Below are 23,241 nucleotides of genomic sequence, written 5' to 3'. Positions count from 1 at the left end.
AGATCATTTACAAGAATGAAAAGTACTTATCACATCTAGGAGTTTGGGTTTATACATCAAGGTTTTAGAAACTCAAACACAAAATCACCATATCAAACCTACCTCTGTGCCTCCAGGGCACTCTCAAAACAGATGTATTGAAACTTACATAAAAACCCTAGCATCCACATAAGACCAGTCAGTAATATAACCAGTCACTACTGCAAACTTAACAGTTTTAAACGCAGCTAGAAAAAAATCTGTGGGGCTGGTGTGGAGGGAGCTAAGGAAATCAGCAAAAACCAAACCAAAAGACATAAAACCTTCCCTGGCTTCCTTTCATAAGGTCAGAGGTTTTAAATACATAAAGAAAAAAATACATTACAAAGTCTTGTATATAGGTTTTCTTAGGAAAATATGCAAGGCAATTTCCTTTAAATGAATGGGACAAATGTTATTTTGCTCTGTGTGACTTGATCAATTTATGTATTCCAGTTAACAAGAAGAATTAGTATATTGTTCACCAATCACACTAAAGCAACAGAAATGGGTTAAACTGCCTACTCTCTAGTCCTATTGAGTCTCACTTCATGAGGATTCAGGTGAAGTTAGGCTCTCTTTCACCCGGAAAAAGGATCAAAAGTTGACCTATGGCCAGTTTTTAGACACTTCCTCTCGCCCTCAAAAGATCACTTAAAAGCAATCTTTAATAAAACACACAAAAAATTTATGCCATTGACAGAAATTTATTTTTCGATTAAGACTACAATCTGAATTGCCTATTTATAGTGCAAGTCCATCCAGGATTTATGCTAAATAAGGTTTTTTTCCCTATCAAGAAACAGACTCCTATGAAAAAATAGCTCAAGGAAAAAAATGTAAAGTTCTCCACAATAATTATATTTCATTTAAATTTGGAAATAAAAAAGGCTCTGAAGCAACAATTGATGTTATCCCGTTATCCTGATAGATGCCATGTAAGGTACTAATCTACACAGGCTCCTCTTTATATAACATACGCTGCATTTTATTGAGACTTAACATATGAAGCTTTCTCTTGAAGGCACAGATACTTTGCCAAACAGGCTCAAGGTTTTAAGAGGACCATTTGTTAACGACAGGTACACTTTGTAGCTATCATATCTTCATACTCTTTATAGGCAATTGAGCCATCAGGCTCAATAGTCAACACACTCAGGGGGCTGTATTTGGCAGGTACACATGATGGTCTTGGCACTGAGGAGTCCAGCTTCTCATAGATGATGTTCTGCACCATGGTGTGAACTGGAGAGCCATACCGATGTCCAACTGCCCTTGGACAGTCCCCTTTACAGTATCGAGGGTTGTATCTGTGCGGAGCCACAATCCAGTTGTCCCACTTCAGCTGACTAAAGCTAAGTCTAAAGTCATGGAGCTCACACTCATTTTGGGGAAAAAGAAACTGTTTGAAGTACTCACTCAGATTGAGGGCAGCTGGGACCAGGGGCTTCTTCAATTTAGAGCTGACAGTTTCCTGACCTCTGCGGTGACGGTGATGGGAAGTTCTCCCAACCTCAGCAGCCTCTTCTCCCACAGGATAGGCAGACAGACTTCTCTCCTGGTCAGGACACTGGGAAGGCCTCCTTTTATAGTGAAGGGAATACCACCTGTGATAAGCCTGAGCGCTTGTGTCATTCAAATATAAGATGAGTGAGGGGGGCACCACAAGAGTCATGTTAAACAAACCATTCTGTGCCAAAGGATGCTGCAGCTGGTCTTTCATGCATGTAAAATTTACAGACATGTGAACACTTCTCTTGTTGGAGGCCACTAAAGGTTGAAGGAGGCTAGTCACATCAATCTCAATCCACTTGTGTTTCTTTCCAAGTTCAAACTGTGAGTTAAAGGTAAATGAGTATGGACCTCTGGGGAGTGTCTTGCTAGAAAACTTTGGTTCCTTCATCATCAGGTTGCACATACATTTGATAGCAGAGGAAAAAGAAACTGAGTCACTGATAGCGTACAGCAAGACTGACTTGAGTAAGTGTTCAACGGTAGTAATGCGATCCAGGTTAAATAGCAGGTCCACTGATGGAAGGATTCCTGAGAAGAAAAACAATCGAGTAGTAGTGCTTGAATACGAGTCAACATACATAACAGGCAGTCAAGTCAAGGAATCAGTACTTTGTAATATGCTTTCTCCCTTCTTTTTTCTGCTTTCTCAAGACTCAAAAAAGAGAATGGGGCTAATATAGAAAAGGAAGGCAACTGGTACCATTACTAATTCCCAGCAACCATACTGGACATTTTATCTCTAGAAAGTCAGATTTGGTGGTGAGTTAAAGTAACAGGGAATCAACTACATTCTGAGGTTTCATTTTTATTTTTTTCAAGACAGGGTCTCACTCTGTCACCCAGGCTGGAGTTAGTGGCACCATCACGGCCACTGCGCTCTCAACCTTCCAGGCTCAACTGATCCTCCCACCTTAGCCTCCCAAGTAGTTGGGCCTACAGGTGTGAGCCACCACGCCCAGCTAATTTTTTGTTTTTGTAGAGACAAGGTCTTGCCATGTTGCCCAGGCTGTGCCAACTTCTGGGCTCAGGTGATCCTCCTGCCTTAACCTCCCAAAGTGCTAGAAGCACAGGCATGAGCCATTGTGCTCAGTCTGAAGTTTCATTCTGAATAATTTGCTCCAAACACAGAAGCAGCTGATAAGGAAAGTAGTATTTTTCTCTTGGATCGTCTCTAGAGGGCACACCATAATAAAAACACTTATCAGACTTATTAAGATAACATTCTAAGCCTTAGTGAAGAAAGTCAATTTACAAGGTAATTGTCCGAGTTAATTTAGAACACTTGAGATTAAAAACAGATGCTCTAAAACCACTATATTAAAATAGGATATTAGGGAAGGAAAAAGGGTTTTTTGTTTGGAGACAGAGTCTCGCTCTGTCACCCAGGCTAGGGTGCAATGGTGCAATCTCGGCTCACTGCAACCTCCGCCTCCCAGGTTCAAGCCATTCTCCTTCCTCAGCTTCCCAAGCAGCTGGGACTATAGGAATGCACCAGCACGCCCAGCTAATTTTTTGTATTTTTAGTAGAGACGGGGTTTCACCATGTTGGCCAAGCTGGTCTCGAACTCCTGACCTCAAGTGATTCGTCCGCCTCAGCCTAGCAAAGTGCTGGAATTACAAGCTTGAGCCACTGTGCCTGGCCTAGGAGAAAGGATTTTAAGCAGACACAACTGCCCTGTTGGGTTCCAATGATTTTAAATCAAGAGCTGGTTGCTGGGCTCAATAGCTCACATTTGTAATCCCAGCACTTTAGGAGGCAGGTGGATCACCTGAGGTCAGGAGTTCAAGGACAGCCTGATTAATATGGTGAAACCCCATCTCTACTAAAAATACAAAAATTAGCTGGGCATGGTGCCGTGCACCTATAGTCCCGGCTACTCAGGAGGCTGAGGCAGGAGAATCACTTGAACCTGGGAGGCGGAGGTTGCAATGAGCGGAGATTGCACCACTGCACTCTAGCCTGGGCCACAGAGAGACACTCAGTCTCAGAAGAAAAAAAAAAAAAAGCTGGTAAATATGTTCTTTTTTTAAAGCACCACACCCAACTGCTGAGTCAAACTGTGGACTAATATTTTGTTCCTGTAAGGGCTGACTGTTCCAAATGGGGACTTAAGATTTTCTCTCAAAGAAAGTAACAATGAAAAAATATCCTATTTAACATGCACACCAATAGCTGTAAGAGATGTTTAAAGCCCATTTCCGGGCCAAAAGCTTAGTGGTATAGAAAGAGATGCTACTATTCTCTAGCAGCATTGCCCTTCAGCCTTGAAAGCCATTAAGTCTCCGGTGTCACTTTAAAATTCCATCATGTAAGCCCACCTTAACGAAGGAGAGCATTAGGAACAAACAATAAGCTCAAATCCCAGATTTGTTTCAGTTGGATACTGAGTTTTATGGAAAATAAAATGCAATTCAAGGAGCTAGACTCAGCTCCTTTCTGTAACTGAAATGCAGAAGTGTTTATCATCCTCCCTCCATCCAGTTAACCAATCTGCTTTTACACACCTGTTACCTGGTCTCCAGGAGCCTGCTTGTGCTGGGTACAGGGGGTGAAGAGCCGAATAGTGTTGTAGAGGTGACTTCTATTGGATTTAGGAATCCCTTCCTTCGTAGCATATGTGTTATAGAGCTTCTTCATGTAGTGCAAAGCTCTGGAGTCTGGCTGCAGCCTAGGTGCCCCACCTCGCCCACCAGAGAGAACTTTGAAAAGCGGGGGAAGGAGGCCAGCTCTGTCTCTCTCCTCTATAGGCTGCAGCAAGGACCAAGGCTTAGCCTCAGATGCCAACTCAGCACTAGCAGCAATCTGAGCGTCTCCCCTAGAAGCCTGAGAACCAACACTAATAGGAAAACATAGCCAGGCAAAGCAGCAAAACCAAAGGAGTAATTTGCTGGGAAGCGCCATGGCTTGGGAGAACTAGCGAGGAACATATTTCTCCATGCCAGTCCTCTTCCTAAAAGCCAGGAAGAGCCTAGCTTGGTTTCTTAAATAAATTTTAGGTGTGTGGGTGGAAGAGCATCACCTCTGTAATCAGGCCTCAAGTATGCCTAGCTGAAGATGATTTTTATCAGCTCTATATCAAGCAGCTGATAACACCTTATTCAGCCAATCTATTCACCAGCTAGAGATTGGTTATTTAGATTTCCTCCCTTTTCCCCTGCCATTTACTTAAAACCTGTCATTGTTATAGTACTGGGCTAGCTACTAAGCTGAAAGTCCAAGATAAATTGAGGAATTATCTTAAATCTCTCAATTTTTGAGAAATCTGGATTCCTAAAATGTTTGTTAGGTGATTGCTGAAACTTCTGAGGCATGTGGAAAAGCTAACCAATTATTCATGATGATACTCAGATCTGTTGCTATGCAACGAACTTATGGTATTAGCTTTACTCTTCCTCTTAATTTATCCCCACTGCCTCTTCCACTTCCAGGTGTTTACAATATGTAATTATTCACTGCATGTTAATTTGAGGGGTGAGAAAGTCACAATTGGCATAGAAGTTCCCAGTAGTCCCAGGTGGCTGGGTACAGAATATGTACTTGGAGTATTGCAATTGTATTTGCAATGTTCCTAAAAGAGAAGGACATTGCCTTTAATCTTGATTTATTTTTAAATATAACATCTTGATGTCCTTACTTTGGTCTACACACTCATTTATATGTATTTTGGTTGAAAGGTTTTGGGATGTTTGCAGATGCTATAAAATAAATGTTTTATTTTTTTATTATTCATCCAAATGGTGGTAGAATTCGCTATAGCATTTCTGTCCTTATCTGTATTTCTGTTCTTGCCTTGGAGCTGAGACCAGGCTAGACATTATGGCTTAGAAAAATGAGGCAAAGGAGCACCACAAAAAGCTGAAATGAGGGGATATTCAGCGCCACCCCGAAGGAGAGACTGCTGGAAGAAAGTCAACTCACACCCATAGTACAAGATACAAAGCCAGTCTGTGCAGTAGCTAGATTGAGAAAACTAAGGTATGTATGCAAAATACAAGTTGACTGCCTGCTGAGCCTCCGTGGTCCGTAAGCAGTGTTATAAAACACACTCATGGCCGGGAGCGGTGGCTCAAGCCTGTAATCCCAGCACTTTGGGAGGCCGAGGCGGGTGGATCGCGAGGTCCAGAGATCGAGACCAACCTGGTCAACATGGTGAAACCCCGTCTCTACTAAAAATACAAAACATTAGCTGGGCATGGTGGCGCGTGCCTGTAATCCCAGCTACTCAGGAGGCTGAGGCAGGAGAATTGCCTGAATCCAGGAGGCGGAGGTTGCGGTGAGCCAAGATCGCGCCATTGCACTCCAGCCTGGGTAACAAGAGTGAAACTCCGTCTCAAAATAAATAAATAAATAAATAAATAAATAAATAAATAAAAATAAAACACACTCATCTGTTGATTGTTTGGTCCTAGATTATATATGGCCAGCAGTTCCACTAACAAAACACTGACAGCCGGCGCGTGGTGAGCTGCACAGGACAACAGCATCGTTAAGTAGAATGCACTTCAGGGAAAACACAAGAAGGCCTCTCACTCGACATTCCTTGCTTCTCATGTGGGGATAGGAAAGAACTGGGGCATGGTGATACCCCCCACCCCACGCAAACCATCTTGGGAGGAGGCTGGCTGCTGTCGACGCAGCCTCAGTGTTCATCAATTGCTTGATGATTATTTGATGATTTTTGTGGCTGAATTTCAAGAAACGTTTTTATTATCTCTTGGGACTGTTTACAGCCTGCCGGTGGACTCTAAAACAGAAGTTACCAAGAAAAGCCTTAGATGTATGTCCCTGATTTTGGTGCTGGGGTTGCTGGTGGCCTGAAAATAACGGAGCCCCCTTTGAGCTACTGGCCAAGACCAAAGTGGTCTGCTGCGGGGTGGCCTGGCCTCAAGACGCAGAGGCACTCTGTCCACAGCCGGGAGTACTCGGAGGCCCCAAGCTCCTGGCCAGCGCGGCCCCCGAAGTCGACAGGCCCCTTCCTTGTCACTTCTTTGTCCCCTCACCCGCCTCCCGCATTCGACCGCTTCCTGATTGGACTCCACAGAAAGGCCGACGGCTGAGGAGAAGTATGAGCGCCTCCGCCTGTCCACTGCTTCCCAAAGCCCGCTCAATCCCCGACGTCCTCCGCTAGGCTCCAAGCCACAGGCCCAGGGAGGGCCTCCAAGGTACCACCCACCTACGGGTCACCCAGTCAGGACACTTCTTTCTGGGACAGAGGCGTCACCCCCTAGAGACAGCAGGAAAATGGTATCTCCCAGAAGTGACCTCACGTCCTCCAAGAGCGGCTTCCGATCTTACCGGAAATGACGAACGAGTCCACCGGATCGGTGACTACGGAGGGGTCGGTGACTCCAGTGAGTGAGTGGCGTTTGGTTGTGCTGTTAGTGTACCGTGGGGGACTCTCTGGGCTGGGGAAGGATAAGGATTGCAGGGGCAGGCGTCTGGGGTTGGGGACAGATCCCCGCGGGGACTGCGGCGCTTCGCGAAAGCGAGCCAAGCGCCCGTCCGCCCTCGGTCCTGCAGGGCCGCCGCCACCATGGGTCGCGAATTTGGGAATCTGACGCGGATGCGGCATGTGATCTCCTACAGCTTGTCACCTTTCGAGCAGCGCGCCTTCCCGCACGTCTTCTCTAAAGGAGTCCCCAACGTGGTGCGCCGCACTCGGGAGTCTTTCCTTCGCGTGGTGCCGCGTGAGTGCCCAGGGCCCGCGGGGGCGGGAGGCTGGATTCCAGCAGCAGCAGTAGCAGCAGTCACTGCGGCTCCCCTATGAGCGGGGGCGGTCGGGCAGGCGCTCTGTAACTTGCAGTACACACCTTTCTCGTTGAATATTCGTGACCGCCCTTAAGCTGGTCATACTATCCTCCCCATCTTAACACGGGGAAAACAGTTACAGAACTGAAATGACTGGCTCAGGGTCACTCCGTCACTCGAGTGATTCCAGCATGTTCCTCGGAGGTCATCTTTATCCAGTTCTTAACAGTGGTGAAATGCTTTGTAAAACATGCCGCAGATAGTGATGATAGTTGCACGGCCTTGGATATGCTAAGAACTACTGAAGTGTATACCTTAAGAGGACTAAGACCTTTTTTTTCTTCTTTGTGTCTTATATGTGTGCTCTCTTGGTTTTTAAAGCGTTTATAGCGTTTTATCTTCTCTACACATGGGGGACTGAAGAGTTTGAGCGATCCAAGAGGAAGAATCCAGCTGACTATGAAAATGACAAATGAGCCACGCATCCGAATGACAGTTCCCTGACTCTTAAAAGACCTTTCTCTGGAAGAGGAGTCTGCATTGTAGTCTCTTAAAGACACAGTAAACTTCCTATGGTCTGCATTGTTGTGATTTTACCTTTTTGTGAACAGAATCCTGTGTGACCCCTAATATTCAAGTTCATGAAGCTCCCCTCTTCAGCATGAGTCTTGGAAGTTTTTACCTGGTCTAGGGTTTTAGTGAAGGAGCAGGGCTCGCCTTTTGTTCCATAATCTACAAGAAAGTAGCTGCAGCTAACCATTTGTGGGGAACATGGGCTATGGGGAGTGCTGGTTCTAGGTCCTCTGCTGCCATAACAATAAAGTCTAGTAACTATATTGTAATTACTATATTTCAGGTACACTTTTTTTTTTTGAGAGGGAGTTTCACTCTTCTTGCCCAGGGTGAAGTGCAATAGCGTGACCTTGGCTCACTGCAACCTCTGACTCCAGGGTTCAAGCTTTTCTCCTGCCTCAGCCTCCTGAGTAGCTGGGATTACAGGCATGTGCCACCACACCTGGCTAATTTTTTGTATTTTTAGTAGAGGAGGGGTTTCTCCATGTTGGTCAAGCTGGTCTCGAACTCCTGACCTCAGGTGGTCCTTCCGCCTCAGCCTCCCAAAGTCCTGGGATGACAGGCGTGAGCCACTGTGCCTGGCGTTTTTTTTTTTTTTTTTTTTAAATAGAGTCTTGCACTGTCACCCAGGCTGGAGTGCAGTGGTGCAATCCCTGCTCACTGTCACCTCTGCCTCCTGGGTTCCAGCAATTCTCTTGCCTCAGCCTCCCAAGTAACTGGGATTATAGGTGCAGGCCACCACACCTGGCTAATTTTTTTGTATTTTTAGTAGAGACAGTTTCACCATGTTGGCCAGGCTGGTCTGGAACACCTGTCCTTGGGTGATCTGCCTACCTCAGCGTTGCAAAGTGCTGGGATTACAGGCGTGAGCCATTGCAAGCCCAGCTTCGAATACTCTTCTTATCCACACAAATGAACTGTGAAACCTCACAAGCACCCTTAATGTATCATCCTTCTTTTGCAGATGAGGGAGTCACAGGGATTTAGTTATTTGCCAGAAAGTATATAGCAGTGAATGGTGGAGTCTTGCACTAAAGTGATGTTCTTAAAGCTATGCTTTAATTCTGGGGTGTCCGATCTTTTGGCATCCCTGAGTCACACACAAAATACACTATGATAGTTGATGAGCTTTAAAAAAATTACGAAAACTCAGTGTTTTAAGAAAACTCAATTTTTGTTGGGTCAGATGCTGCCCACGACTGCAGGTTGGACAAGCTTGCTCTACTCCCTTTCCTCCTAAGGCAGGCCTTAGCGTGAGGGGATGCCAGCTACAAAATGGATGAGGTGATCTCTTGGCCTCCACAGAAGTTTTCTGTTTCTGTGCCAGGGAGCCAACAATGTTTTAAACCATATGTGGTTCATAAAGCCTCAAATATGTACTCTGGCTCTTTATGAAAAAAAGTAAACCCCTGCTCTAGAGCGCTTACATTCTTTTTTTTTTTTTTTGGTAGAAAAGGTACCATTTTCTCTTTGCCCACCAGGAGATGGTGGGGGTAGATGTGGTTGGCAGTTTTATGCCTCTAGTCCCTCAGAGAGGCTTCTCTAAGCCTGGGGGCACGGATCTCACCTGGGGTAGTGGTTATGTGGAATAAGGTGAGTTGTCTTAGCTCAGTCAGTACAGTACATAATATGAGATCTGAGATGTTTACAGAAACTCTTCTAAGGACACTTTTGCCAGCAGCAACTTTTATTCTGGCTCAGACTATATCTTTATTATCCTAATTACTGCTATTGCCTTTTAACAATCAAAAGGTACTTCAAAATATGGCTGGATTAGGTGGCTCATGCCTGTAATTCCAACACTTTGAGAGGCTGAAGTGGGTGGATCACTTGTGGTCAGGAGTTTGAGACCAGCCTGGCCAACATGGTGAAACCCCATCTCTCTCCTAAAAATAGAAAAATTAGCTGAGTGTAGTGGTTCACACTTGTAATCCCAGCTACTCAGGAGGCTAAGGCACAATTGCTTGAACCCAGGTGGTGGAGGTTTCAGTGAGCAGAGATTGTGCCACTGCACTCCAGCTTGGGTGGCAGAGCGAGACTTCAAATAAAACCTTAAAGATAAACTACATTGTGAGGCAGGATATGGGGAGAAGTTTGAGTCTTGGGCTCATCTTCTTAGCCCATCACTTCCTCATTGTGTGATATAGGCAAGAAACCTGCCTTCATGAGCCTAAGTTTCTCGCCCATAAAATGGAACTATTAATATAAATTTCTTGGGTTGTGGTGATGGTGAAATGAATGACAAATGTCTGGCAAGGTGGTACAGGGTTAACACAGGACAACTAACTGAGTAACTCTTCCACCCCCAAAAGACGGTCCAATTTTCCCATGTCTCTCAGTCCAGGTTTATTCCCAGGTCTTGCAACATACTTGGGTCACAGACTAAGGAAACTGTGGACCCGTACTTACCTTGCATAGCTTCAAAAAGTTCACAGTCCAGGAAAGGACCACTGCTTTGAGAGGCCGTTAATGTCTTTCACCCCGTGATGTTCGCCCCAAGCCTCCAAAGTAGATAGCCACCCTCTCCCATCTTGCTTGCCTTCTTCTACACTTAGACTATTTCTCCCTGGTTCTTTGACTCCTTTGGAGAGACCAGCTCAAAAGATCCAAACCCCTTTTCTCAGCCCAAACCAGGCACTGAGCCCGTTTTTTATTCCAGGAGTGCACTATTGAGATGACTCTGCTGTTAGCCCTGTGATGTGCGGAGCTTCTGCTTTACAAGAAATTAATCTGCTTTAAGCCTATGTCTCATCAAGGGGGTTCCCTCTCTAAGTTTGGGGGCGTGGATCTCACCTGTGTGGCGGGTGTGCTGAAGTAGTAGGTGTGTGGAAAGTGGTGAGTTTTAGCAGCTTAGTGCTCCTATACATCATCTGGAATCATTTTGGGGACATTCTATTTGAAGAAATCCTCAGCGGAGGAGCTGAGTAAAGCCTTTTTAAGAGAGGACAGCTGCTGTGGGCTTCAGTGCCGGCAGCCCATCCAGAGCCTCCAGCCCTGGGTGTTGAGCCTTTACTTGCTACTCTGGCACAACCACTTGCTCCATTTAACCTTTCTTTCTCCAAATGTTCCTGCCCCCACAAGTGCTTTTATCTGTGGGCTGCAGAGTCTGGTGAAAGGAATGCCCTTGCTCTTTTAGTTTGCCAACAGTCCTCAAAATGCAGGCCTAGAGTAGGCCCAAAAGTCTATGCCAGTTCCAGCCAGCTAAAAAGCAAATACACTTTGACCCATTGTTGAAATTTTACCTGGAAAGTGTTTCCATTTCAGGGTCTTTCATCTTTTATTAGGTACCTTCTGCTTAGAGACAGCAAAAAAAAGTTTCCAATTACTGCCAACTCCTACTGATTGACCTGGAATGTGTTTCAGGCAGCTGCTCATGTATCCATACCCTCTTTCTCCCATTTCATCCTAGGCATTTGCCTCAGAAGCATACAATCTCTGAAGAGTTGTATCCAGAGTTACCAAGCTCTCAGCTACCAAATCTGCTTCTCTCATTTTCTTCTTGTAAATTAATCGTTTGAACCCCCAAAGTGAAAGAACAGGACACTAAAGCCCAAAGACGGGAAGGGCTGGCCTATGGGCAATTGCACTCTCGACCCCAGGCTACTGCTTCCCAGCCAAGTATTCTATCTTCTCATGGCTGAAACTGTTAAAGCCTACTTAGGCCTTCCTATGGGAGGAAGGTGCATATAGTTATGTGTATATTCGCTGAGCAAAATAATTGATTGTAGAGTCCATGATCTTTCTTTTTTTTTTTAAATTTCAAGAGGAGGCCTTCACAGTCTCTCAAGTATGGGATGGCTGTGGACGAATGCTGTCAATTCAGCTAAGTGCTGCCTGGATGTTGCTTTGTGTTTGATTTTTGCTCCATACTTAACTAAAACAACTACAGAGTTCATGTATGATACATGTTGAAATACATTCCCCTTCCCCAACAGTGGTTCCTTCCACAGACAGTAACTAATGGTTTCTTTTGGCGAGAGGGCGGTATACAACATAGAGGCTTGAACCAAACGCCTCTGCAGTGTTGCCACACTCGTGAGGATGAATAGTCTTTTTCCCCCTACACACAGAGCAAAGGGCTTTAAGCTCTTTCCTTGACGGTGTTGTCGGCTTTAGAAATTAACACAACAGGCTAGTTTGATCCTGTTTGACGTACAGGAAGGCAGAAATGGAGAATTAGAAGAATTACTCATCTTTTGGATGAGCAGTTTCCAAATCCCATTTGGCACGTCACTCTAGACTGGTGAAGGGGAGGCTGGCACTGAGTCCACAGACCCAACTGACTCTAGGACATCACGTTGTTCAGTCTTTTCCTTATCTAATCACATTTGTGTTCTTACCCAATGTTCGTTAGGTCAGCACATAGCCACTTCCTCACCCTACAAAAGTTCCCAGTTAGGCCCCTAGCTGGGATCATCCAGTATCCAAGCTCAGGGATGAAGGGAGGGAGCAGCTAACTAGTCCTAACTGGTTAGTTGGTATATAGGTCTTTTCTCAATGTTCCTAACGTGCAAACAGTGACATCCCTGTCAAGGCTTGGCTCCATGATTCTGAGAGGACTAAAACCAGGACAGTAAGATCTGTGGTCACATCCTGCCCAATTCCAGCTTGGAGGTCCATCAAACCATCTGCTTCTCCCTTGGCAAGAAGCTCCATCTACCTGATAGCAGAGTCAGTGGCCATCCTTTTCTACCTTCAGCTACTGTGCATCTCCTCTTTTTCTTGGGGTAAAGGAACAAGCAGATTCTTATCCAAATACCCAACCTATGAAGATGAGAAAGGCCTTGGGAAGAGGTATTAGCCAAGTTTTCAATGCGATGCCTGGCAGATAGAATTTGTTGTATTTGTCTTAAGCTTATTATCCTCCCAGGTCATAGAAAGATCTAAAGTCCAATGAATCTCCTTACTCAGAATTCACACCTTTCCCCTCAAATTTAAAATGTCCATGCCATTTCACAAGTACCCATAACTACTCATGGTTTAGATACATGTCCTCCCTTTGTCTCAGTAGAGCACTTCGTCTAGAAATTGGCAGCAGTTCCTACTTAAAATGATGAATGCTTTGGGCTTCGGAGACATCTCATCCCTATGCCTGCTGCCCTGAAGCAGCCAGAAGGAAAGGCCTCCCTCAACTACTGGAAAGAAAGCCCATAATTCAAGGCTTTTAATATAGTCACTACACAAGTTCTCCCTCTGATTTAGGGGATCTTGTTACCTCCTCGTCTACATGTGCTTAAAAACCAAAAAGAAATGTATAATTATTCAATTCACCTGTGGTCCAGATAAGTCTCACATCCAGCAATTACCCTGAGAGGGCAGGAAGCCAGACTTTCAACTTTCCACAGCTAGGTCTTCATTCTACTAGTGAGATGAACTGGTGCAGATTAGGGTGATAGTTCATCTAAGCAAGTGGAGGAGCTGGGGGACTGTAGACCTTCCTGAAGCATCCTCCCATAGAAGGGAGATAAGGGCTTTATCCTAATTGCCTGTACACAACAGATCGGTACTTCTTTCCTAGACAAGGCTGAAAGGGGTCAACATTATTTCTGAAGACTTCATTATTGGAATTCTATTTTTATTGGGAGTGATCTCACTGAGCTATTTTGGAATAGAAATATGGCTGGTTGCCTGATCTCCCTCAATGGTTTCACGTGGCTTTCAAAGGGAAGGAGGGGCAGTGCTGACTTTTGGTAAAATGGGCGAAAGGGTCCATGCCAGCAACACAATCACTCAAAGTCCAGATGAGGCATCAGTAAATACAATGTGCCTGAAAGGTGGCCCTTGGGCACATTCCTCTGGTAGACATTAACTTATTAAATTGATTCTGATTACAAATATAAACTTTGCCCCCATCTCACCTGGTAACAATGCAAGACTCAATGTGAGTCTATAAAAGGAAGTAGGAACTGTCCCTGGCTTTCAGGCTCCAACATCCTGCCTCTGTCAAGATGTGGCACCTCAAACTTTGTGCACTGCTCATGATCTTCCTGTTGCTGTTGGGCCAGGTAAGGAGGGACGGATATGTATGTGTATGTGTGGAGTGTGAAGATGACAGTAGTGGTGGAACCGTAAGTGGAACTTGAAAGCCAGACTCCATCCTGAGGAATGGTTCCTCTGTTCTGAGTCTACAGCATCTGGGGAATGATCATTCTTCCAAGGTGTGCGGCAGGGTGTCAACACTTCCATGTCTGGATGTCTTTGCTCTACAGATAAATGGCTCCCCAATACCAGAAGTGAGTTCAGCAAAGAGAAGGCCACAGAGAATGACCCCATTTTGGAGAGGGGTTTCCCTCAGGCCCATTGGAGCCTCCTGCCGGGATGATTCTGAGTGTATCACAAGGCTATGCAGGTACTCCAGGAACCTAGGAGCAGGGTTGGGCCAGAGAGCCCTGGGAAGCTGGGCAGAGGAGAGATGAGGGGAACATGAACCTAAGAATAAAGCTGGGCTGGAGGAGCTCTGGGCTGAGACTGGGAGCTCCATGGAAAATCCCTTAAGAGTTAGGAGCCAAGAACAGCTCCACATGGGTGACTTTCCATTCTTCAGTCTTCCTTGAGACTGAATAGATCAAGCAAAGAGGGAAATGCAGCAGAGTTAGTTCTGGTCACTCCTAGACTCAGTCTTAAAAACTGCCTTTTCTTTTCCCCTAGAAAACGACGTTGTTCCTTAAGTGTGGCCCAGGAATGAAGTACATACCAGGGGAAGAAAGGATAGCAGTCATCTCTGACAATGCTCCGTTCTATGGAATATTGATTAACTGCATTTTGGCTGGAGACATACAAGTGAAGCAATCTTGTATTTTTAATATTTAAAGGCAGATGTATGCTTTAAATTGGTCTCCATTTCTTCTTAGAATGTTGATATATGGATAAGCATAACTAAACTTGTCACTTTAGAGTTTATTTTTCTATGGATACTATTAAATGTCTCAAATTGAAATTTTAGCAGTCTGGAATTCAAGCTTTTGAGGGAAAGAAGGATTCACTTTGTATACTAGAGAAAAAAAGAGCACTGCGCAATAACTTGTAAACTTCTCGATCTGGAAAGTGTGGTGAGAGTTGACATTTTTTCAAGAATCTTATAAAGAACACAACAGTAGGTTAAAGGCAAAAGTTTAGCAATGGCTAAGTAATCAGCTTTGACAAGTTCCTAAGTTGTAGCCCTGGATCCCTTCACTCCATGGTAACTCTTCAGGGCGGTGTCAAAGAGAGTCAAGCTTGAGAGGCTGAGGCAGGAGAATCACTTGAACCTGGGAGGTGGAGGTTGCAGTGAGCCGAGATCACGCCACTGCACTCCAGCCTGGGTGACAGAGCGAGACTCTGTCTCAAAAAAAAAAAAAAAAGATGGTCAAGCTTGGCACTTGCCATCTAAGACAAATACCCAAGTTTGTCTATGACTGTCTGAATGTAAGGGAGAACAAAAAGAAAAATCTAGTTTAATAAAGCAATAAAAACCCAAGCCACCAGAAGCACCAAAAGGGATTTAAGATTTCTGCTGGGACAAGTTAAATTTTGACATAAGCACAACGATCCATGGCCAGCAAGTTCAGAATTTCTGTAATCAGAAAATGAGACCTCAGCTGGCAGGAATAGACTGTAATAATAGACCTGAAGACACAAAACACGAATTGCATGAAAAGGGCTAAGAGTTGAAAAAGTATAAAGAGCACAGTGTTCATTAACTTTTAATACAGAAAATCTATTTGATATTTATTAAACTTAGTTTCTCCAGCTATGGTTTGGCATTGTACAAAGCATCTTAATGACACAATAGAGTTAAAAAGATCTTTACAAATTGAAATGTGATACCCTTGTCTCCAAATATTTTAATTGCCATAAATTTGTTTAAAAATACACATTAAACGCATGTTTGACACTAAACTTTCTATACTCTCAATACCACAAAATACATATAATATACTATACAGATGTGGAAAAATCTAGTTAGTATATAATACTTTGCTCACCATTAACAGCTTTATCATGTGAAATGCACATACTGACTTAGAAATCCTAGCTTTTGAGCCCCAAAGTACCTTTGAAATTTTAATGTATTGCAACAAATAAAAATCACAGTATATAATTGAAATTTTGGTTGAAAATGTCAGATGCCTAAATATTTTGGATAAAAAAAATGTAAAACAAAGATCTGGATCATGTACAAAACAAAGGCATCCTATCAGTCACTAACAGTACCTTTCTGCAAAATCAACAGGCTTTTAATTTATCAGTGACATTACCACCCCTCCAAAACCCTCCCAAAATATCAAACAATTATTTACCAAATAATTTTAATTTCAAATAAAAGGATTTTCAATAAATATATAAGCATTTCCATCCTCCATATATAAAATTTCTTAAAACCATTCAAAACGGAGGTTAGATAGAAATTTTCATAACTGTGCTTACCAACCCCACAACTGGCCCTCAAAGATGGTGCCTTTGCAGGCAATGTCAACCGGGCCAGTTCTGTTGGTGAGCCCCCCACCCCCCACCCCACCCATCCCAGTACTGTTGAATGCTCATGTCAATGATTTGCCAGGTGTGTGCATAAAGTTGTAAAATGGGGACACTTCTGGAACAGCAACAACAAACTCAACAATATGGATAATCATGGCATTGATTTGAAAGGCAGCATTTCCAAATTGATATTTTCCAAAGAGGAACATAGCAGGTAGAGAATGCTAATGGTTAAAAGCTGAAAAGAAACCCCACATGGAAGCAGTAAGAAGTCAAAACTGAGTATTACTAGAACTTCTAGGTGGGAGTTTTTTTTTCCACGTTCATTTAGAGAGCTTTTTTTTATTTTTAAGAATGGCAAGTTATGCTTAGCTGAGTAACAGTGGCAAGGAGAGGTCAATGCTGACATTCCTGAAAGTCAACTTCTTTATATGATGACTACTTAGGCTGCTATTTTAAGATACTTAAAGATCTCTAAGACTTGGATTAGACTTAACTTGAATACCTTATTCTGTGACCAAATTACATGAAAAGAAGATGTATAGTTATTCTTTCCATTCCCTTTTCTGGAGACAGCAAGTTCTTTTTAATTAGCCTTAGGGTTCATGTGAATAGGAGCTTTGTAAGACCAGCATCCACTTTACTATTAATAATTTACTTTTCTTCGCTTGCTAACTTGGTTTTCAGGTCTAGAGGTCTATTTTATTTTATTTATTTTTTTGAGACAGAGTCTTGCTCTGTTGCCCAGGCTGGAGTGCAATGGCACAATCTCAGCTCACTGCTACCTCCACCTCCCAAGTGCAAGCAATTCTCCTGCCTTAGTCTCCCGAGTAGCTGGGACTATAGGCAAGTGTCACCATGCCCAGCTAATTTTTGTGTTTTTAGTAGAGACGGGGTTTCACCATGTTAGCCAGGATGGTCCTATCTCCTGACCTTGTGATCCACCAGCCTCAGCCTCTCAAAGTGCTGGGATTACGGGCATGAGCCACTGCACCCAGCCTAGAGGTCTAAAATGAATTTCTCCATTAGTGAGTATCTGAAAGACATGGTCACAAACATGAACAATTTGGCCTATTGTCACTACATATTCCAAGGCATTCAATAATGATCTCTTCTATTAATTTTACTGAATAGCAACCTTAGATGTGTAATATTATTACTGGGAAAAAGCCTGCCTCTTCAACACATTAATGCATAAAGTTGAAATAAAAGTTATGTTCCATGTATTAGGGGATATATTGGTATGATAGGTGTCTATATGGGTTTGAAATGCTCTGGCTCCCCAAGTTACTTAGGTTTTTTTTTTAAAAAAAATCATCATCAAAAGCTGCCTAACAGTCATCCCCAGAAGATGTTCCTGGGACCCAGACACAAACTCCTATAAATCAAAATATATAATGAGGCCATACTGTTCAATTAGCAACTGGAAAATTAAAATCTTTCCCACCCTGTAAGAGCCCTATTACACTATAGAAGTGCTCAAATACGTTTTAAAAGTTAATTTACTACAAATCATAGTAATTAAGCTTTAACAATCTAAAGGAATACACATTGCACCCTCGAACATTAATATTCAAGGTGTCAACAAGAAAGTGTCTTAGATCAATTTAATAAATAATGTGGAAATAGTCGCACTAAGCTAAAATACTAAACACACACATTTTTGACAAACTAATTTCATGTTTTCATACATACATACATACATATATATAAAGTGTGTATGTGTACATAATTTTAAGATCCAAAGTTGCATACCCTTACACCTAGAAGAGTGCACAGTGTACCCTTCCTCTATATAACTAGGCATCACTGACTGGAACAATCACTGGCTGCTCTGAAACTCCACAGAGTACTGGCCTCCAGAGCCAGAACTTTCATTTATAACAGGTGCCTTTTGTAGGCTCTTGCTTCAGAATGCAAGCTCATTCATGAAAAAATGTACCAAAGTTTCTGTCATTAAATACAAAATGATGCTGTCTTATCTGGCTGATTAAATCTTTAATGAAAAGAAACGAACAACAATTTTTTAAAAACCAGTGAATCTAATAAAGCCACAAGTGTGCCGCTCAAAGTGCAGCCCAAGTGCCTATGAATCCACCACTTCGAGAGCTCCCAGAAACACAGGCATCTGTGGGTTTGTGCACATACTGCTCTAAATTGCTTTCACATTAGATAATTAAATCAATGGTGGTCAACCTTCTCCACTCTTCGGCAGCTACAGCTGTAAGTTTATCTGAAGTACTCACTGCGTATAAAGTCACTTGCCCAGAAAAAGTGAGGCAAGGAATGGGCTGGATGCTCTCTAACCAGACTGGAGCCTGGGCTGAGCTGTGGAAACTCCCCTGAAGGGAGATGTTCCCCATAGCCCAGCCCAGTCTGGCCCAGGCAAGACTACTGTGACAACTGCATCCACTTCAATTGGTTCGTTGGTTGCTTGTAAAGAGTCCAATGGTGTATAGGCTGCTGCCTCCTGGCATACAAGTGTGGTCATAAAGAGCAATCAACAGAGTAATTGTTAAAATAGTTATTTCTATAATTAACCACATGTTAAGTACAAGTCTCAGACTAAGTTTTTAGCCACTTGTCAAATTCAGTTTTAAATGGTTAGAAAACACTGAGGACACCTATTAAGGAGGGAGGAATGGTCACCTGTAAAGGAGTCCAAAGTATGTGCCGGAGAAGATGATGACAAAGACAGAACATCTAAGAAGACAGATATGAAGGAAAGGGAGTATTTCCACACACTATGACATTGAATAGTCAATCATTTACGATAGGATTTCGATTCATTGCCCATTACAACCTTCTGGGAAAAACCCTCCACAATGAAAAGGTTGAAAAAGTCATTCTCCAAAAATTAACACAGTTTTAAAGAGAAAATATTAGAGCAGCACCATAAACCATGCAGGAAACTCTGCTTTAACAAAATAATCAGTGTGACCCCAGAAATGCTCCTGCTGCCTTTCAGGACATACAAGAGACTAGAACACACTAGAACTTGGAGGTATCCCACTGGCTATTGTTGCTGAAAGTCTGAAAGCCCAGAGGATACTTTTTCCATTTCTAAGACAACACTGCGAGTTAAGGAATCGGAGTCAGAGAAGGACAAGACATACATGTACTTGATTAACAACCATTATTTCTTACTAAATAACTATAATGATCGCTGAGAAGTTGTCCTCTTATGGAAAACTGTTCCTAGAACACACTAAGATTAAGTTAGAAACATACCAGAGGCAATTTCTCCAAGGGAAACGTTAAATTCAACATAATTTGTACATCTCAATCTTCAATGATATCTAAAAAAAATCTGAGGTACAAAACAGTTAAGAAACTCTATAAATATGAGGCCACAAGGACAATGAAAGTTCACCTTCAGAACTAAGTATAAAAAAGACTCAAACTCAAAGGATTCACTGCACCACGGGACTTGAAGCTTTTCTATCCCTTTGTTCCCCTTTCCTATTTCAGGCCTTAGCAATCATCTACAAATAGTAGGATCATCTTTTTTTTCTGACTAGATAGATTCATTTTTGGAATGGGGAGGGAGACAAACTATTTTTCAAAGCAGCATTACCCAATTGGTCAGACTAAGTCATGTACCAAAGCAATAGCTTTTCTGAAAGAACTAATCTTTCTGTGACCCTAAAGAAAGATTTAAGATGAAACAGAATTTAACATTATTGTTGAAGAAGACCAATCATGTATGGACGATCTGGTCCTAGTGTAAAACTTCATTTGTAAACAATCCATAGTCTTCATTTAAAGGTAAGATTTAAGGCACACCAAACATGATAGGGGCATGAAAAATAAAGTACAGAGGGTACATTTCTTACCTTTGACTTCTATATGCACCTTGCAGCAGAAGGTACTTTGATACACAACTCTTACAGAGCCGGCTTCTTAAGCTCTACCCCTGGCCCCCTCCCTGTCCCGAGAGCTCACACTGAACAAGTTAGGTACACTTTTCTAGTGTGAAATTTTCTGATTCCATCAGAAACATACATCATTGAAGAGGGCCTTCATAATACAAAAGGAGTAAACATAAGATAGGTTTAAAAAGAAGAAATTCACCATCTCTACATCAGGCATTAGAACTGTAAGTTGTATAGCAAAAGCACACACCAAAGCTCCAGCCTATTTCTGTATCAGTCACTGCATGCTCATATCAGAGCATCACAATCCAGTATGAGGGGGAAAAATCTGAAAAATAACTCTAACCATCAAAGATTATCAAAGACACATAGGCAGCAACCCTCAGTACTTATTCTGCTTTGATTAAGTGTCAAATGATTAGCAATAAAAAAGAACATATGGTTTTAATAAAATCCATAAAGTTCAGGATTGTCCTTTATGAAAACCTTTAAAATGAAATGCTTCTTCTAGAAAGTTTGCCCACCCTCTTTTGTAATGCATTAAATGCAAGTTATAGTCACCTTGTGATTGCTGTAGTGTTATTAACACACATTCACAGTTTTTGAAATAATGCATACCAAATCAGACACAGTTCATATTACATACATGTAGAATGTCATTCTCTCATATTTAAGTGATTTTTCATGTATAGAAGAATATCCTTAATACTAACTGTAAATTCCACAATAATAAAACGAGAGTTATCATTTCAATTATCAGGTAGTAGGTATAGAAAGAATATGTCCTTATTTTAGATGAACCAATTCTTACTCTTAGAACAGCTACCACAAAAAGACATTAGGTAATAAAGCTCCCAAAGTATATAAATAAAAATGTCTACATTAAATTTATGCTAAATATTCAACAGAGTAAATTCATAGGCAGAAATAACTAAGTCTTAAACTAGCCCCAGTCTGGGAACTTAAAAAAATTAAAATAAATAAAATTTCAATTCATTAGTTATGAATTGCAACTGGAATTTCAATCTTATAGTTCATGGAAACCATCTTTTCAATGTGCTGCAGATTTAAAAGCATTTAAATAATTTTTCACATTGGAAATATTAAAGGGGCCAACTGACATGATGGCTTTGGATTATAAAAAACAACAACACATGAACCAACGAGGAGAAAACTATTCCTCATTCTTAGTGTCGACTAGGTGGTATGTATGTTATGGCAGTTTTCCTTTGTGATGTGACACAGTGTTGTGGAGAAAATCAGAGGCAACGAGAATGTGTTCAGTTCAAGATATCAACTTGGCATCCTGGCGAAGCCAGTGCAGTCCCTGCCGGGTGTAACGAACTAGATCTGTCATGATGCTTGCATTAAAGATGAGAGGACCCATTACTTTATCCAGTTCAGCAAAGAATTCTGGAAAACCAAAAATATTCATTAAATGATATATACTCCTTTGAATCACTGCTTTAAAATTTTGAGTAGAGATTATAAAACAGCATTCATATAAATTCAAAAAATACCTCCTCCCACACTAAAATAATTACTGTCCATGTTTCAGAGCAAATCATTCCACAATCTCTCAAGTTACAGTTGTTTCCTAGGTCATGCACATTTTAAACAGAATGTATGGTCAGAAATTAAGTGTTATACATATATGCAGGATTCCAGAAATGGAAATGATAAAGGGCTATTATGCAGTAAATATTATTAAAATGAAGACCTAGTGCCACAATGTACTACTGATTACACAAAACATTTTGTGTACTGTTTTTGTATAAGAAGCAAGTGATACAAAAAGGAAGATGTTCTTTGCATGTTTCCTGTAACAGCCTCTATGAGGTTAGACACTTAAGACTATCAAACTTTCAGCTAGAATCATATGCCATGAACCAACTGATAACTACCCTATGTTTTTATTCATTTATGTTGTTTTAAGAAGAAGTCTCCCTCTGTTGCCCAGGCTGGAGTGCAGTGGCGCAATCTTGGCTCACTGCAACCCCCGTCTCCTGGGTCCAAGCAATTCTCCTGCCTCAGCCAAATGTAAAATACAAAAAAATTTCGTATTTTTTTAGTAGAGATGGAGTTTCACCATGTTGGCCAGGCTGGTCTCTAACTCCTGACCTTGGGTGATCCACCCACTTTGGGCTCCCAAAGTGCTGAGACTATAAGCATGAGCCACAAATTGTATTTTTATAAATACAACTTTTGTTGTATGTTGGGATTCCCACCTGGGCAACATAATGAGAGCTTGTCTCTACAAAAAGTAGAAAAATTAGCTAGGTATGGTGGCACGCATCTGCAGTCCCAGCTACTCAAGAGGCTGAGGCAAGAGGATCACTTGAGCCCAAGTGGTAGAGGCTGCAGTGAGCTGTGACTGTGCCACTGCACTCCAGCCTGGGTGACAGAGTAAAACCTTGTCTCAAAAAAAAAGTTGGGATTCCACTTTTACTTTTCTCTCACCATTACCTCTCTTATGGATAGGAATCTTTCATTTTCATCTGATTAACTGTTCATACTATAAGTATTTAAATGTACTCTGTGACAAAAGGACACTTGATTGACTGGCTAATATAGTGTTTCTCTGTAAAGGATCTGCCTAAAGAGAAGCTGCATGCACATATTTGTTAATAGCATCTACTAAAATAAAACGGTTTTTATACAGTACTTTCCACTAAGTTCTTCAAAGACTTTATAATTCTCAATATCCTTAGTTTGGGAAATAAGAAACTTTTAAGGGCAAAGCCTCAACCAACCTAATTTTAAAGAATGTTAAGAATTCTATTCATTTCTTAGTCTCCTTTATTTCATAGGTTTCTTCCACTAAACCTAAAAATCCAGTATGAATATGCTTTCTTATACATTAAACTTCTTAGATGTACAGATGTTTGGATGTAATCCTATGCCTACTGCCAAACTTACTGTTAATTATCATAGAGTAGGACATATATTTTATTACTTTTATGGTATGAGCTGCATTTAATGTGCCAGAATAGAGGCACACTTATCTTAGACCAAGAACTATTTTCAGTTTAATTTGTGTCACCAGAATCATGA

General features: G+C 42.1%; 4 protein-coding genes across 10 annotated transcripts in view; 2 read left to right on the top strand and 2 right to left on the bottom strand.

Annotated features, from left to right (window-relative positions):
• Nucleotides 1-705: 705 nt before the first annotated feature.
• On the bottom strand, nucleotides 706-6,693 carry GDF9 (growth differentiation factor 9). Its single transcript, XM_002744603.6, has 2 exons — nucleotides 4,039-6,693; nucleotides 706-2,061 (listed from the first exon to the last, which is right to left on the bottom strand). Exons 1-2 carry the CDS (start codon nucleotides 4,433-4,435, stop codon nucleotides 1,091-1,093), a joined length of 1,368 nt encoding a protein of 455 aa, XP_002744649.1. The 5' UTR covers nucleotides 4,436-6,693; the 3' UTR covers nucleotides 706-1,090.
• Nucleotides 6,694-6,827: 134 nt separating this feature from the next.
• UQCRQ (ubiquinol-cytochrome c reductase complex III subunit VII) lies at nucleotides 6,828-7,864 on the top strand. 2 transcript variants are annotated; one of them, XM_008991315.3, is made up of 3 exons: nucleotides 6,828-6,885; nucleotides 7,055-7,221; nucleotides 7,664-7,864. In XM_008991315.3, exons 2-3 carry the CDS (start codon nucleotides 7,068-7,070, stop codon nucleotides 7,756-7,758), a joined length of 249 nt encoding a protein of 82 aa, XP_008989563.1. In that variant the 5' UTR covers nucleotides 6,828-6,885; nucleotides 7,055-7,067; the 3' UTR covers nucleotides 7,759-7,864. The 2 variants fall into 2 exon arrangements, with proteins under 2 accessions (XP_008989563.1, XP_002744648.1); XM_002744602.6 differs by having other exon boundaries at nucleotides 6,828-6,889.
• A 5,851-nt stretch (nucleotides 7,865-13,715) lies between these two features.
• LEAP2 (liver enriched antimicrobial peptide 2) lies at nucleotides 13,716-15,733 on the top strand. The gene is made up of 3 exons (XM_002744601.7): nucleotides 13,716-13,860; nucleotides 14,065-14,204; nucleotides 14,504-15,733. The coding sequence occupies exons 1-3, from the start codon at nucleotides 13,804-13,806 to the stop codon at nucleotides 14,538-14,540; spliced, it is 234 nt and encodes a 77-aa protein (XP_002744647.1). The 5' UTR covers nucleotides 13,716-13,803; the 3' UTR covers nucleotides 14,541-15,733.
• The window catches only part of AFF4 (ALF transcription elongation factor 4), a 122,698-nt gene continuing 114,992 nt past the window's right edge, over nucleotides 15,536-23,241 (bottom strand). For all 6 annotated transcript variants that reach the window (XM_078364840.1, XM_078364838.1, XM_078364841.1 and 3 more), the window contains one exon: nucleotides 15,536-21,600. In XM_078364840.1, coding sequence (XP_078220966.1) covers nucleotides 21,473-21,600 — 128 coding nt within the window. In that variant the 3' untranslated portion in view covers nucleotides 15,536-21,472. The remainder of the gene's footprint in view (nucleotides 21,601-23,241) is intronic.

The sequence above is a fragment of the Callithrix jacchus genome, chromosome 2, assembly GCF_049354715.1.
Source record: "Callithrix jacchus isolate 240 chromosome 2, calJac240_pri, whole genome shotgun sequence".
NCBI classification, from domain to species: domain Eukaryota; kingdom Metazoa; phylum Chordata; class Mammalia; order Primates; family Cebidae; genus Callithrix; species Callithrix jacchus.
The sequence above is the reverse complement of the archived record's forward strand: the minus strand, read 5'-3'. Positions and strand labels throughout refer to the sequence as shown.

Coding starts and splice junctions, on each gene's coding strand:
- GDF9 (XM_002744603.6), bottom strand. CDS start 4,435: ATGGCGCTTCCCAGCAAATTACTCCTTTGGTTTTGCTGCTTTGCCTGG. Junction 2,062..4,038: donor TCCTGGAGACCAGGTAACAG/GTGTGTAAAAGC, acceptor TTTTCTTCTCAG/GAATCCTTCCATCAGTGGAC.
- UQCRQ (XM_008991315.3), top strand. CDS start 7,068: ATGGGTCGCGAATTTGGGAATCTGACGCGGATGCGGCATGTGATCTCC. Junction 7,222..7,663: donor TTTCCTTCGCGTGGTGCCGC/GTGAGTGCCCAG, acceptor TGGTTTTTAAAG/CGTTTATAGCGTTTTATCTT.
- LEAP2 (XM_002744601.7), top strand. CDS start 13,804: ATGTGGCACCTCAAACTTTGTGCACTGCTCATGATCTTCCTGTTGCTG. Junction 13,861..14,064: donor TCCTGTTGCTGTTGGGCCAG/GTAAGGAGGGAC, acceptor TTTGCTCTACAG/ATAAATGGCTCCCCAATACC. Junction 14,205..14,503: donor TGTATCACAAGGCTATGCAG/GTACTCCAGGAA, acceptor CTTTTCCCCTAG/AAAACGACGTTGTTCCTTAA.